Source organism: Natator depressus, chromosome 6, assembly GCF_965152275.1.
Source record: "Natator depressus isolate rNatDep1 chromosome 6, rNatDep2.hap1, whole genome shotgun sequence".
NCBI lineage: Eukaryota > Metazoa > Chordata > Testudines > Cheloniidae > Natator > Natator depressus.
The window spans coordinates 116,657,593-116,672,684 of NC_134239.1; the positions used below are offsets into that span (position 1 = coordinate 116,657,593).

Here is a 15,092-nt window from a genome sequence, read left to right on the forward strand (position 1 = left end):
GCATAATGTGATTGTCTAGGAGATTGGTATCCCTGAAGTAGAAACAAAGTCTGGGACTTCCTGCTATTCCTCTTGCTGCTTCCAGCTGGTCAATGTGCCCCTCACAGCCCATCAGTTTCCATCCTGCGTTCTTCCCATGGCCCTTCCAGCCCTACCGGGGGCATGGTGGGGCCAGGTGGAAGGCAGAGCTCGTAGCTAAAGTGGCAGATCATTTCCCTCCCACAGGGATCATTTCCCTCCAATCATGCCCCTCACTAACACCTCTTCCTCAAGAAACAAGGGAAATTCACTGCCCCAAAACATGGTTAATGCAGGTCTTGTTTACACTACAGCACGCTTGCCAGCATAGCTATGCCAGCTAGACTCACCCCTTCTTAGTACCCTCTTCAATTCAAGAAGTGTGCTTCTGATTCCTGCTGGCACTGCCAGTATGAAGTGCCTTCTCGGCTTGTCAGATTGGGTTTATATCTGCTGGTGAACCACAGAGCCACTCATTAGACTGCTTCCCAGGCTGGTGAACCACCCGTGATTCATTAATTTTATACCAGTGTAACTCCACTGATTTCATTGGGTTTGCTCCTGATTTATACTGCTACAAGTGAGGAGAGAATCAAGCATAAGCACCAGCTCTGTGAGTGCTCCAGGGCTCAAACAGCCATAGAAAAAATAGTGGGGTTGGTCAACAAGCCACAAGCCACAGCTGTTCAGCTAGGATGCCGTTCAGCTGTTCGGCAGCTGGCACGGGGCCTCGAGGAAGGGGGCGAAGTAGGGACAGGAAGAGGCGGAGTGAGGGTGGGGCCTCAAGGGAGGGGGTGGAGTGGGAGTGGAGCACCCACTGGGAAAAATAAAAGTCAGCACCTATGCCCCTGTGGCACTCTGTACCTCAAAGCAGCACCCTGGAATCCCCATATTCACTGCTGTCATATAATTATGATATGTTTTGTACAAAGTATGCCTTGTGAGGTATCACTTTGAAAGTCTTGGTCTGTTGAACATTAATATCCTGTTGGATTGTATGTGCTATCATTGTATGTGAAGTTATAAAGTTTTGCTATGTGTGTGTTACTGAAATATGTTGTGAGGTTGGGAGCTCCCACAACCAGCCTTTCAGGTACAACAATGGAGGAGCTAGATGTGCTGACGGCCCATTAAAGAGAATCCACTATCCCAGGAACTGTATACAATGGAGACTTCTCAGGGAGAGCATGTATACATGGAGGCTGCTTGACCAATAGGGGTAGACCCCATGTCACTAGCAAAGAGCTTTCCAGCAAGCTGGAAGAAACTATAAAAGAGGGGAAGTGACATCATCACTTGGCCTCACTCCCCCCCACAACCCAACACCTGGAAGCACGTCTAGAGGACAAAGACTTTGAACTGAGGAGGGTGGCCCTGGGCTGGAGAAGAGCTCCAGCCTGTGTACTGAAGATCTGTGAGCTGTTTGTACCATCTGTCTGGGTGAGACACTGCTTGATTCAAATCCTGTTTAATTTATAGAACTCAGGCTGCGAATTTACTTTTATTTCTTAGGTAACTAACTTTGATCTCTACACTCACTACTTACAATCACTTAAAATCTATCGTTCTGTAGTTAATAAATCTGTTTTATATTTTACCTAAAACAGTGTGTTTTGGTTGAAGTGCTTGGGAAATCTCAGTTCAGGTTACAAAGGCTAGTGTGTGTCCTTTCCACATTGAGGGAGAGACGGACTGGATCAGGCTTACGCTGGTCAGGCTTCTGACCAGGGCAAGATGGTATAATTCCAGGGGTGCAAGGCTCGGGAGCTGGAAGGAATTGGCTGGAGCCTCTCTATTGTTGGTTCATGAGTGGCTGGCAACCCTTGCTCAAGATTACAGAGATTATTTTTTTAGTAATGAACATATGATTTGCAAATCAAATACAACCTGGGTGAGATTTGGTGGTTGCAAACTGTCATGAATCCACAGAGTGTGCTATGCCCCTGACCATTATGCAGTCCCTCTGAGAGCAATACCCCTTTAGAGACAGGCCCTATGCAATGTTCCCTCTAATTTTTTCCACCCATGTGTGGAATAAATTTTGTTATGTGCACCAAGGTATGTGCGGATGTGCGCCACCAGTAGAAACAAAAACCTTAAATATAATATATATATTTTTTAAAGTTACCAGTAGGGATAATTACTCCAGCCAGGACAGGTTAGGCATTTTAGAACTCACTACTCAAAGAATTAAATGTAAGTGTAAGAGAGAAATAAAAATTATGAAATACATAGACCAGTCAAAAAACTAAAATAACACACTTGGAAAGAATAAAATTACAGAGAATATATGTGCATTGCAGGAAGCACCAAGAAGTAACAACAACAACAGTGTTGGGAGGTATGTGACACAGAGACTGTGTGTGTGTGTGACACAGAGACTGTGGTGTGTGTGACACAGTGTGTGTGTCACACACAGAGACTCTGTGTGTGGGTGTGTGTGTGTGTGACATAGAGACTGTGTGTGCGCTGGCTCTCTGGGGAAGTTTCTGAGAGACGCCCATCCACTGTCTCTTTAAGGCACTCACTGTAAGCTCTCCTCCTCCTGGAACCATGTCCCCCCTCCCCTGCTCTGCGGAGATGGGGTACATGGGCAAAGGGGAGGGGGAGAGATAGAGTGTGTGTGTGTGTGTGTGTGTGTGAGAGAGAGATAGACAGACAGACAGACAGAGACAGAGATTGTGCGTGCTGACTGCTGGGGAAGTCTCTGAGAGACCATGTGCAGTCTCTTTAAGGCATTCACTCACCTGAAGGCTTGTTCAGACCTCAGCGCTGCTGCGAGTCCTGAGCCCTGTCCCCTTTACCCTGCTCTGTGGAGATGGGGTACAGAGGCTGGGATGGGGGACAGGGAGGGGGACACCCCGACATCAGCACCCTCCTTCCCCCCACCCCCTGCTCTGCACAGCCAGCAGGAGGGTCCTGGGAGCAGCTACAGAAGCAATGTGGCTGCAAAGCAGTGGGGTTGGGGAGGGGCACCTCAACACAGGCTGCTGGCTGGATGTGTGTGGCTCTGCTAATCAACTGCGTGGCACTTGAATCTCTCCTGGGCAGCCACCCAAGCGCGCAGCTTACAGGGAACACAGGCCCTATGCCTCTACTTTTTGCCAGGGAGAATCCCACAGCTTCATAACTCTGAGACTGGGTCTTTGGCTTCAGCATCTCTGTTCTCACAGTGGTGCCTCCAGTGGTCCAGATGAGTTCAGACCTGTGTCGGAGACTTACCTTCTTGGGAGCCTCATGACCAGCAGATGTTTGCAGTGACCCAGGACAGCCTTTTCAAAACAACCCAGCATTTATTAGTCAACTGGAATACAGTACATAAGGATCCCTAGGTTAGAATGGAAAAGCAAAGTTTATATACATGTCCATGCTGGCAGCATTATCTGTCTCTGTCATCCTAAGAGTCCAGGCTTCCATCTATCCCTGCACTGGGCCGCAGCCCCCTGAGCCCCAGCTGCTCTTTGTTTCACGTTGCCATTTTCACATATTTTATCTCCCTTCGCTGGCAGTCTTTAAAGTTAATGAGACAAGGTGGGTGAGGTAATATCTTTTATTGGACCAACTTCTGTTGATGAGACAGACAAGCTTTCGAGCTTACATTGACCTCTTCTTCAGGTCTGGGAAACTTACTCAGAGTATCACAGCTAAATGCAAGATGGAACAGCATTTCTCAAATGCGGCAACCGGGGGCTTTTCTTGTGGCCACAGCCTCCTGGGCAGTGATGGGGGGGCAGGGCAAAGGAGCAGCCCCTCCCCTGGGGCCACCAGCAGGGGCTGGCCATGTCCCCTTCAGGAGCCACAAACACTGTAGGAGCCGGTGGCCAGCATGAGTTCCCTACCTTCCTGGGGGTGACAGGGCTGGGGCTTCAGGCTTCACCTCTGGGGTGGTGAGTGGCAGGCTCTGGCCATGTGGTGGCAGGCCCCATCCCCCAGCTGCAGGGCTTCAGGTCCAGCTCTGGGCTCACCCCTCCCACCCCACCCCCCCGCATGTCACCCCTGACCCCCGCTGCCTCTTCCAGTCCCCAGCCATGCAGCAGGACTCCAGGCTCCCGCCCTGGGCTCATCCCCTCATCATCTCTGACCCCGCTGCCTCCCATCTCCCCGGGCCCCCTATCCACTTGCCAGGGCTGAGTAAGTCTGCTGTGAAAAGTGATATTGTTAATATCATTCACAGCCTCCCAGCTAGCTAGCAAGTCTCCCGTGAAAAATGATATGAACAAATATACAAATGTCACTTTTCACAGTAGCAGATTTACTAGCTAAGCAATCAAAAAAGCAAAATATGCAAAGCACCTTATTGGTGTTTCTATTCTGTTCAGGACCAGTAAAGAATAGAGACAACTGTACATTATTTTTAATTATTGAGTCTGCAAAAAAAAGCAACCTACATAAATAGATTACAATGATTTGGACATGTATATGTGCATATTTTTTCCCTTAAAGTTAATTAAGTATTTTAGGGAGAATTGTCAGAGTGTTGTCACTCTGAGGCCACCCAAAAATTTGTTGTGAGAACCCCTAGCATAAGTAACACATATAGTTAACACATATTTAACATAATATTTTATATATATATATATATATATAATATGTTAAACATATAATAGTTAACACATATTTCAAGGGACCATTAGCTGTGACACTCTGAGTAAGTTTCCCAGACCTGAAGAACAGGTCAGTATAAGCTCGAAAACTTGTCTCTCTTATCAACAGAAGTTGGTCCAAGGTATTACCTCATCCACTTTGTCTCTCTAATATCCTTGGACCCACATGACTACAACAACATTGCATACATCTTTAAAACTTAATATCCAGTCATTTATCTTCCATTGTATCTCCAAGTATCTACACACATATGTTGACAGTTCTTGATAGTCTATTCATGCCAAGTGATATGCTTGCTGCCTATATGACACCTACCCAGTCCTCTCTCTCAGGAAATAAATTAACCTCTTCAATCCCAGCAGGTAACAATACCAAAGTGAGTGGGGAAACTGAGTTATGTATATTTTTTATACAAATAATAAGGAAATTTCTCACATCATCCACACAGATACACTTTCTAGAGCATTTGACAAATATGAAGTGGAGCAAAATCCAGAGCTATACATTGCACACGCCAATTTGATTTAAAAAACGCTGTGCAGTCTCAGACAAAATGTAAGCTGTGATTGCCAGAGCAACAGCTCAGGATGAGAATTTGCAGTAAGTGATTAAGGCTATTAGCACAAGGAGGCCAGGACAGCATGTTCCCAGACCCTAATACAAATTTAGAGGGGAGCTCTCAGTCCTAGATAGGGTTTTGTTTAAAGATACCTGGATGGTGATGCCTAAGTTGTTAACAGAAAAATATATTTAAAAGGATACATGAAGGTCATTTAGGGACTGAAAAATCTAAGAGACGGGCAAGACACTATTAATTTGAAGACAAAAGCGTCACATGGAAGAAGCTGTCATTGCTTGCTGCATAGGCCAAAAATACAAGCCAAGTCAAGGAAAAGAGCCCATGTTGGTGGCACACAAAAAATTGGCTTCCCGGAGCAAAGTAGGCATAAATTGTTTGCACTGACTGGAAGAAACATGTACTTGTCCTAGGCTACTATTCTCACTTCCCTGAGATAGCTTTATTAGATAGCTTTACATCAAATCTAGCTTTGCTAGACATGGTATACCTGACATAGCAATGTCTGTCAATGTGCCACAGTGTAGTAGGCATGAGTTTAAGCAATTCACAGTAAAGTTAGGGTTTAGAGATTTAATTGCTGGTCCCCACTATCCCAATCCAATGGGTTGAGTGAATGCTCTAACCACTGGGCTGTAGGATACATGGTGACAACCCCGCCCCATCTATCTTACCTGTGGGGCCTAATCCAGTAGGCATACTCAGAGCACACCTACCTGATCAGGCCCTGCAGACAGGATAGGTCAGGGAATATCTAGTTTGAGAAGCTCACTAAGCGTTAGGTATGAGCTAAAGGTCAAGTAGCTCCTTGGCATCAGGATTTAAGTCATTTAATGCATGCCCTATGGAGGAAATATAGTCACCTGGACGGGGATGAGGAAGCAAGATTACTGTAGTGATTTGACAGAGAGGACTCCTCCAATATAGGCCCATTCATTATTCGTCTTCATTTCTTTTTTTTTTCTTTTTGTGTTTGTTATACTGAAAATAATAATTTGTGCCTCACATCTGTGTATAACGGGCTGGTCATTAAAGTTCTTTGCATTCCCAAGAGCAGGTGCAAGTGAAAACTTCTGAAAAATAAGAAGAGGCCTTGACAATGATCTTCCGATTCTGAAGTAAAGTATTCACTGTTTTAACAAGTTTTGTGCTTTTGGTTTTGCTGCTTCTTGGAGCTCATCACATTCATGTTATTTGGAACATCAGTTTTTGGCCTATCTGGTTTAGCCAGCAAAGTCAGATTTTCGACATAGCCAGTGAACTTTCCTGATCATACTTATCATACTACAGTATTTTAATAGTGTGCAACCAGTGATGCCCTGACTGAAAAGTTTCACAATTCTATAGCACACCAGTCATTTAGGAAAAATTTAATAAAAGCAAACAATGTACGCAAGAAAAATGTGAAACTGTAAATAGAGTTGTGCAAATAACTGATTTTTTGGTTTGTTGGCAGCAGTGAAAAATTGAAAAAAATTGTTTCAGGTCGACCTGAAATGAAAATTTTTTGGTGAACTGAAAAATGGAAGAAAAATTTGTTTGGGGCTGAAATAAATGTTTCATTTGACCCAAAATAAAACATTTTGTTTCTACTTTGAACTTTAAATTTTTTTTACAAATAAAATGGAAGGAAATTTTGAAATAAAAAGTCATTTTGAAAACGTCAAAACAAAACATTTCTATTTTGTCAGAATTTCCTTTTTGTTTTGCTTTTTTTTTTCCATCTGAAACAATTTGGCAAGTTCAGCACAAATTAATGAGATATTAATCTGCATTTTTCACAAAAAAAGTTTCCATAGAAACTTGTTTCAAGAATAATTGCATTATTCAGACCAGATTCAGTATCTGGGGATTGTAGCAGTTAGCGTCATCCCTCTTTATTGCAGCGTGTAAAGTTCACAGCATAGTGATCAGGAGACAAATGGACAAAATGATGAAGCACTAGAATGGGTTACCTGGGGAGGTGGTGGAATCTCCTTCCTTTGAGGTTTTTAAGGTCAGGCTTGACAAAGCGCTGGCTGGGATGATTTAGTTGGGGATTGGTCCTGCTTTGAGCAGGGGGTTGGACTAGATGACCTCCTGAGGTCCCTTCTAACCCTGATATTCTATGATTCTAAAACTGCCTATTCTTTTTTCTCATTCACATTCTCTTCTCATTCTTTCAAAAACTGCCTATTCTCTTTGCTTCCTGTAAAGTAAGATAATCGTTGGACCTTATCTAAATAAAGTGCTACATTGGTTCATTATGTATTTTGCTGAAGACAGCTGGATTCCTGTAAGTTCCTATTGCAGAAGTAATCACTGGAATTCATGAGTGATGACTTTCTTGTAGAGAGATATGGTTAATTTTAATACTTCAGATTGCTTACTAAGAAAGTGATGTACAAGGTTCAGTACTGGAGAGCAATGTACAGACAGGGCAGATCCCAAAGCACCCGGAGTTATACGGTCCTCGCAAGATACCCTGCGAAATAAATCAGATGCTGTATTCTGCACAAGCTTCAGTCTCCAAATGGTTTTAGGCATAGACCCATGTAGAGCACGTTGCAATAGTCTAATCTTAACCCTACAAAAGATGAACAACAGTGGCAAGATCTACTTCTGAAAGAAAAGGTTGCAACCTTTTTAACCTATTTAAATAAAGTAGCAATAATTTAATTGAATCCTATATCAGATCTTCTCTTATTTTGTCCAGGATTGATGTCAGGGTAATTGTCCTATAAATACTTATAGTAATAGGGTAGCTGGCCCCTTAAATGAGACTGAGCCCAGTTCTCCTGTTCCTGTCCAGGTTTGTCCTAATGTGGTGTACTGAGAAGGACAGAGCTGCCCCTGGGTGTTCTAAATGAGAATTCAGACAGCTGAGGGGGAGGAGTCCAGAACTGGAGCTCTGAAGCAGAGCTAGGCTGAGAGCTTCAGGGAGGTAATACCTCTGAAGTAGGTAGGGTGACCAGATGTCCCGATTTTATAGGGACAGTCCCGATTTTTGGGTCTTTTTCTTACATAGGCTCCTATTACCCCCCACTCCCTGTCCCGATTTTTCACACTTGCTGCCTGGTCACCCTAGAAGTGGGGAGCAGTTAGAATTCCCTAGAGAGCAATGGAGCAAGAGAAGGCAGGCGAAAGCTGACGGCAGGAAGGCAGTCAGGTCACCTACAAATTTCTCCAGGCCAGAGGGAGGGCTGAAAGCTGGGAGTAGCAGAGGTAGATACCTGCTGGCTTTTTGAGCTGGAGTCAAAGCTGGAGGGCCAGAGAGGACTGAAGGCTGGGGAATAATGAAGGGGTGAGCCTAGTGGTGTCTCCACAAGAACTGGAACCATATCTGGGAAGGAAATAGGGCAGAGAAGCACCCCAGGTAGAAGGGCTGGGATGAGGTAGAGTGAAAGACCCCAGCGCCACACTTGAGAGCTGGGATATGCGTGGTGAGACACCCCAGAGCCATATTTGGTGTTGGACTGTTGAGACTAATATACTGTTTGCACTGCGCTGGGAGACTTATGGTAGTGGGACTTTTGGTAAGAAATTAACCCCACAAAAGGGCTATTTATGTACTTCAAATGCTGTACTGAGTTTATCTGATGAACCAAGAGGGAAACTGATGCAAGGAAGGGGGCATTTGCAGGGCTGTCCTGAGGTCACCAGGGGACACGTGGGAGACAGCCTCAGGTTTACACTTCATCACACTTGCCCTTTTTGAACATTGGCACAACATTAGCATTGTTATTATTATCTCTATTACCATAGGCCCAGGACTCAGCGGTGTCAGCTCATTTTAAGATTCTCTTTGTTTGATTTAAAACCACCTGCAATCATTCCTACTGGTCTTTTTTAGAAGCTTGCCGATGAAGTGAGCTGTAGCTCACGAAAGTTTATGCTCAAATAAATTGGTTAGTCTCTAAGGTGCCACAAGTCCTCCTTTTCTTTTTGTGAATACGGACTAACCCGGCTGCTCCTCTGAAACCTTTATTTCATTAGTTATTCTTTGAACCAGACATCCTTCCCCCTACTTCTTACTGGGTGATGGAGGTGGGGGGTTGTGTGTGTGTGCGCGAGTGCGGGAGGGCAGCTCTTCCTCATCCCTCCATACTGGGTGATGGAGGCGGTGTGGAGGGGCAGCGCTTTTCTCCCTACCCCTGCTGGCTGATGGAGATCGGGGTGGGCGGGGGCCATCTCCTGCCTACCGAGGGGCTCAAGTTCCTCTGCCCAGTATGCACCCTCCACCCGTGAGCGTCTGTGGGCATCTCCACGTGACACTCGCGCAAGGACGAAGCAGGCAGAGTTCATTGGCCGCTCCGGCGCTCAGAAGGAAGTTGTGATTGGTCGCACTTTTTCCTAGAAGGCGGAGCCGGACGGGACACAGCCAATCAGGAGGGCCTTCCACGCGGATGACAGAGCCGGCTTGCGCCGTGGGTGCTCTTGCCTGTCAAGCCGAAGTTTGCGCAGGCCTCGTGGCGGGAGCGCGCGGGAGCGCGCGACCGGGGCAAGCCGGGCTCGGCTGAGTCAGGAGGGTCACAGGCGGCAGCGGGGAGCGTAGCCGACGGGCCGGAGCGGCTGCTGCGTAGCGAGAAGGAGCAACGGCCGGGCGGGTTCCTAGGGTCGGGTAGAGGCTAAACCCGCTCCCCACTCAGGCCGCCCCCGTCGGCATAGTCCCCTCGCCGCTTCGGGGAGTCACCCCCCCGTCCCCTCAGAGAGACCGCGCCTCGCCTCTCCCGCGAGAGACTCCCCGCAGCGCCCGGCTCCCAGCATGGCTCTGCTCCAGCGCCTGGCCCGGTTCGCTGCCTACTTGCAGGACCCGCAGAAAGTGGCCGACTTCCAACGGCTCTGCGGGGTGGAGGGGCCTCCGGGCTGGGCCGCCTCCCCTCCCCTCGCTGAGGAGCGCGGGGAGCCGGGGCCGTTAGCCAACGGCAGCTGCCCCGCCGTCAACGGCGGCGGAGAAGGCGATGGGTGGCCCCGGCTCAGAGCCGCCGCTGGCGGGGAGAAGCGGCGCCCGAAGGGGCTGGGGAACGGGGCGGTCCCCGGGGGAGCCGGCGGGGAGGGAGCCCCGCAGCAGCAGCGGGAGGACGGGAAGGAGCCCCAGCAAATCTGGGGGAGGAGGCAGCCGCGCCGCAACTCCCTGACCGGGGAAGCCGCCTGCCAGGAGATCGCCATCCGCAACCCCTTCCTCTATTATCTGTTCAACCTGGGCACGGAGCTGGGCAACGAGCTCTTCTACATCCTCTTCTTCCCCTTCTGCATCTGGAACCTGGACGCCTGGGTGGGCAGGAGGCTTATCATCGTCTGGGTCTGGGTTATGTACCTGGGCCAGTGCACCAAGGATGTGATCCGCTGGCCGCGGCCTGCCTCCCCTCCCGTGGTGAAGCTGGAGGTCTTCTACAACTCCGAGTACAGCATGCCCTCCACCCACGCCATGTCGGGCACTGCCATCCCTCTGGCGCTGGTCCTGCTCAGCTACGGCAGGTGGCAGGTAATGCGCGCCCCTCTTTTTCATTGCAAGATGCACTCCACTGCCTTAATGGGAGGGGTGAACTGGTTTGGATAAAATACAAAACCTGTTCCTCCCTCCCTCCCCCAAAGTAATCTGTTCTTTAAAATGAATGTGAACTGAACCTTGGGGGGGGGGGTGTCATCCAGGTAAGTGTTTAGGTATCAGGAGGGAGACTTCTAGTATTTCCAGTTTTTATTTGAATAGTAACAAGGTGCACAGTGTGCTCTAAATCTCTGTCTGCCCCCTGTTCTTCAGAGACTTTTTGTAGCCTCAAGTGGTTTGGGCAAACTTTGTACTAGAAGCTGATCTTTTGGCAGGCCGATTGGTTTCATTGATTGACCGAGCAACAGGAACTTTAGAGTTCAGTGATAATCTTACTTTTGCTTCCGATTTACCACTTGTCCTTGGCATCTCCTTTAGTTTAATAATCTCTTATCTGGGTGTTGAAGATGTAAATAATCCTCCAAAGTGCTGCGCAACTATAGAAGTACTAATTTTTATCAGGAACTGACTTCTGAACCTTTTCAGGTTTGCCCTTCTCTCATCTAAATCTTAATCTCAGGTATATTGCCTCTTAAATCAGCAAGGTCAATTTAAATGATAGTGTTGTACTCTAGGGATAATTAGATCATGTCATGTTTTCAGTTGCAGTAGTATTGCTGAAATTTTTGCTGTTGAACATATTGCTAGAAAATTCTCTACAAATACATGATCCTCGAGTTCTCTCGCACCACTTGCAGGGGCAGGTGAGCACAAGAGTTTTTGGTGGCTTTTTTGATCATTCTTTGATAGCAAGTGTTATAGACATAAGTTTCAATGCACTGCATATTAAGTTACAGCTATGTATTTGGAGGATACAAATCTCCTATGTCCAGTTTATGTTAAAGGGGTTGATTTCTACTTGCAACATGTTTAGCATTTTCAAACTGCTGTCTGTACTGCTTTTCATATAGCTGTATAACTTTTAAGAAGTGCAGCAAATTGCTATGAGATACTTTCAGCTTAGTGACTAAAGAACCCTTATCTTTTCAGTCAGTGCTGTTAATGATCACTGGCTGTTTACTGTCATAGCATGATGCTTGTGTTTTTTTTGTCTCAGTCTGTGAAATGGGTTATCTGAAAGGAGATTGCTGGTTGAAGGTTCATAAATGTGCAAGTATGGGGTTTAAACAAAGGTTGAGATTCAAAATGCAGTAACTAACCTTGATAAAAATCGATCCACTTCCAAAAGTATAGTTATTTTGGATATCTACACTTTTTTTAGCCAAAGGCCAAGTGCCTTCTACTATACACCAAGTCCCCACCCACTTGATGTGCACAGGCATCTGATAGATCAAGGTGTTAAGGTTTATTTAATTACTTAATTAAATATATATATATATATATATATATATATATATATATATATATATATATATTCAGTTATTAGTCACTGATTGTTTATAGTTTCACTATAAAGAGGTACTCTTAAAAATGGACGTTATTCAGCAACATGTGTATTCAGTCACAGTTGCTTACCTTTAGTGATAGAAAAATGTTTTATTGCCTTTTACCCCATTAGCAGTGGAGAGCTGACAGTCTGAGAATGATCTGAGTTGTATTACTTTCTATATATCCTTAACAGAATAACTTACTAATGCCAGAGAAACAATGTGGGTGAGGTAATATTTTATTGGACCAACTTCTGTTGGTGAGAGAGACAAGCTTTTGAGCCACACAGAGTTCTTTTTCAGGTCAGGGAAAGGTACTCTGAGCATCACAGCTAAATGCAAGGTGGGACAGACAAGACTACAATGACACTGCATATGTTACTAATGTTAGTCAGTTATATCTGTGAAAACCCTATGAAGGCAGTGCTGGTAGTGATGTGTGGGAAGCAGAGTCAAGCTTGATTGTCAGAGTGACTTTACAGCCTTGGCAATCAGAGAAATAGAATTTTTACTGGTAAACTAACTACACTTGTTATGGAAACTCAAGTGATGACAAACATGGGACCCATGCTTTGGTTTGATTTGTTGTCACTATTCAGAGTAGAACCAAGCTTGACCTTTTCAATAAATCAGCATCTTTTAAATGGATTGCTCTGCAATCTCTTGATTCTATGAAAAACTTAATTTCATATGAAATTATTTGCTTGAATAGTAGAGCACACTGAAACTAAAATTTGTTCAGGATAGTATCTGTCATCTGAAGAAGTATGACCAATCAGACGAGGATGCTTCAGAAACTTTATAGAAAATTGATGCTGTGAATAAATGTGCTGGACTTCACATAAAAGTTTGGGCAGTAACATTTAAGTAGTTTCATTGGCGCTTTTAAATATATTTTTATTCTTGTTGGGGAGAGGAGTTTGATTTTTGTTGAGTGGATCTCTGTGATTGGGCCTAGATATTGAGAATCTTAAGAATCTCAGCTTTGTCTCTTTGTGCTTTTGTCTTATCCTAGGCCCTTTATTGTAGCTTGACATCTAACCAAGGAGGATGGCAATGTTTTTTCCTTTTGAAGCCTATTTGTGCTGCTCATGAGTGCTGGCTATAAGAATTTGCTATGAAGCAGTTTAGAGGTTCTCTCTCTACTGTACAATTGGGTGTACTGCATTCATAATAATTCCAGACTCTGCAAAAAGTTTGAACTCATGTCTCTTGTATAGTAGTGAAGTGCTCTGTTGATGGATTTTGTTGCGTTACGTATTATGACTAAACTTTTTAAATAAAATGGATTTTTAGCACCAGCTTCCCAAACTAATATTTCCAAAGGAATATTTAAAATTAGATTAGTGACATGAAACCATTAAACTAAATCTCTTCTGAAAACTCTCATTGTTTGCAGTGATGATGTAGCTGGTTGGTCCCAGGACTTCAAAGGCACATGGTGAGTGAGGTAATATAAGTTGGTCCAATAAAAGATATTACCTCACCCATCTTGTCTTTGAAAAACCCTACTTGTTTTAAAAAACCTTGCAGAGTATTCTCACTAAGGGTCACATCCTGCTTCCATCAAGGACAATGGCAAAACTCCTTTTGACTTCAGTTGTGCTGGATTGGGCAAAATTAGTGTATATTGTAGGGAACAACTCTGCAGAGATGCCTTTTATTCTTCAGTAGAAGAAAGTTAATAGTTTTAAAAATATTTTTGAAGTACTACTTTTTTGTATAGATATTTTTTATGCCGGTACATAAAAACTACTCTTCTAGCTGCTACCTTCCACCAGGTGCAGTTCTTTTGCATTCATAGAATGCTGTTCTTAATGGAATTTTGTTAATTACTTTTCTCTTTAACAAATAAGTAGAGCTTGGTAAATCCTTTATGAATAAAAGGGCCTAAGCCATTAACTTCTACAGAGTTGAAGCTTTAATTTGAAAAGAAAATTCCTGTTATCATAAGAAACATTCTAAATGTGAATCAAATATAAACTGATACACTATTGTCTGTCCTTGGATTCAGGAAGGCAACTCTAATACCTCTGCTGTTTCACATAGCCCTGGTCTACACTACGGGGTTAGGTCAGATTTAGCCACGTTGAGTCAATTTAAAGACTGCGTCCACACAACAAACTCCGTTCCGTCAACCTAAAGGGCTCTTAAAATTGACTTCTGTACTCCTCCCTGATGAGGGGAGTAGCGCTAAAATGGACCTTGCTGGGTCAAATTTGGGGTAGTGCGGACGCAAATCAACGGTATTGGCCTCTGGGAGCTATCCCAGAGTGCTCCATTGTGACCGCTCTGGACAGCACTTTGAACTCTGATGTACTAGCCAGGTACACAGGAAAAGCCCCGAGAACTTTTGAATTTCATTTCCTGTTTGGTCAGTGTGGTGAACTCAGCAGCACAGGTTACCATGCAGTCCCCGCTGACTCGTAGAGCGTAGAATGTTTCTACGCTCACCCTATCATCTCCGTCCCTGACGTTATCGCAGATTAGAAGACAAAAAAAAAAATGCACTTGCAATAACATGTTTTCTGAGCTCATGCAGTCCTCCCACACTGATAGGGCACAGCTTAATGCATGGAGGTATTCAGTGGCAGAGGCCAGGAAAGAATTAAGTGAGCGTGAAGAGTGGAGGCAGGACGTGATGCTGAGGCTAATGGGGGAGCAAAGGGACATGATCAAGTGTCTGTTGGGGGAGCAGGAAAGCCAACAAGAGCACAGACCCCCGCTGCATCCACTGTATAGCCTCCTCCCCCAGATGCTCAAGAATGCATGAAACTGGTTTTCAAAGCCTCTCTGATGTGCAGCGCACCTTGCTGTGCTCTTCTAATTGCCCTGGTGTCTGGCTGCTGAAAATCGGACACCAGGCAATTTGCCTCAACCTCCCACCCCGCGATAAACGTCTCCTGCTTACTCTCACAGATATTATGGAGCACATAGCAAGCAGCAAAGGGAATAACAAAGGGAATGTTGGTTGCAC

At 45.2% G+C, this 15,092-nt stretch overlaps 2 protein-coding genes across 3 annotated transcripts in view; both read left to right on the top strand.

The window, feature by feature from the left end:
• The first annotated feature begins 9,929 nt into the window (after positions 1-9,929).
• The window catches only part of SGPP1 (sphingosine-1-phosphate phosphatase 1), a 46,525-nt gene continuing 41,362 nt past the window's right edge, over positions 9,930-15,092 (top strand). Inside the window, exon 1 of the mRNA XM_074956696.1 lies at positions 9,930-10,664. Coding sequence (XP_074812797.1) covers positions 9,945-10,664 — 720 coding nt within the window. The 5' untranslated portion in view covers positions 9,930-9,944. The remainder of the gene's footprint in view (positions 10,665-15,092) is intronic.
• Positions 10,551-15,092, top strand: part of WDR89 (WD repeat domain 89) — a 111,472-nt gene continuing 106,930 nt past the window's right edge. The window contains exon 1 of one of the 2 annotated variants that reach the window (XM_074956400.1): positions 10,551-10,664. The gene's annotated coding sequence lies outside the window, so the exon portion shown is untranslated. The remainder of the gene's footprint in view (positions 10,665-15,092) is intronic. The other variant, XM_074956401.1, reaches the window with a different exon arrangement.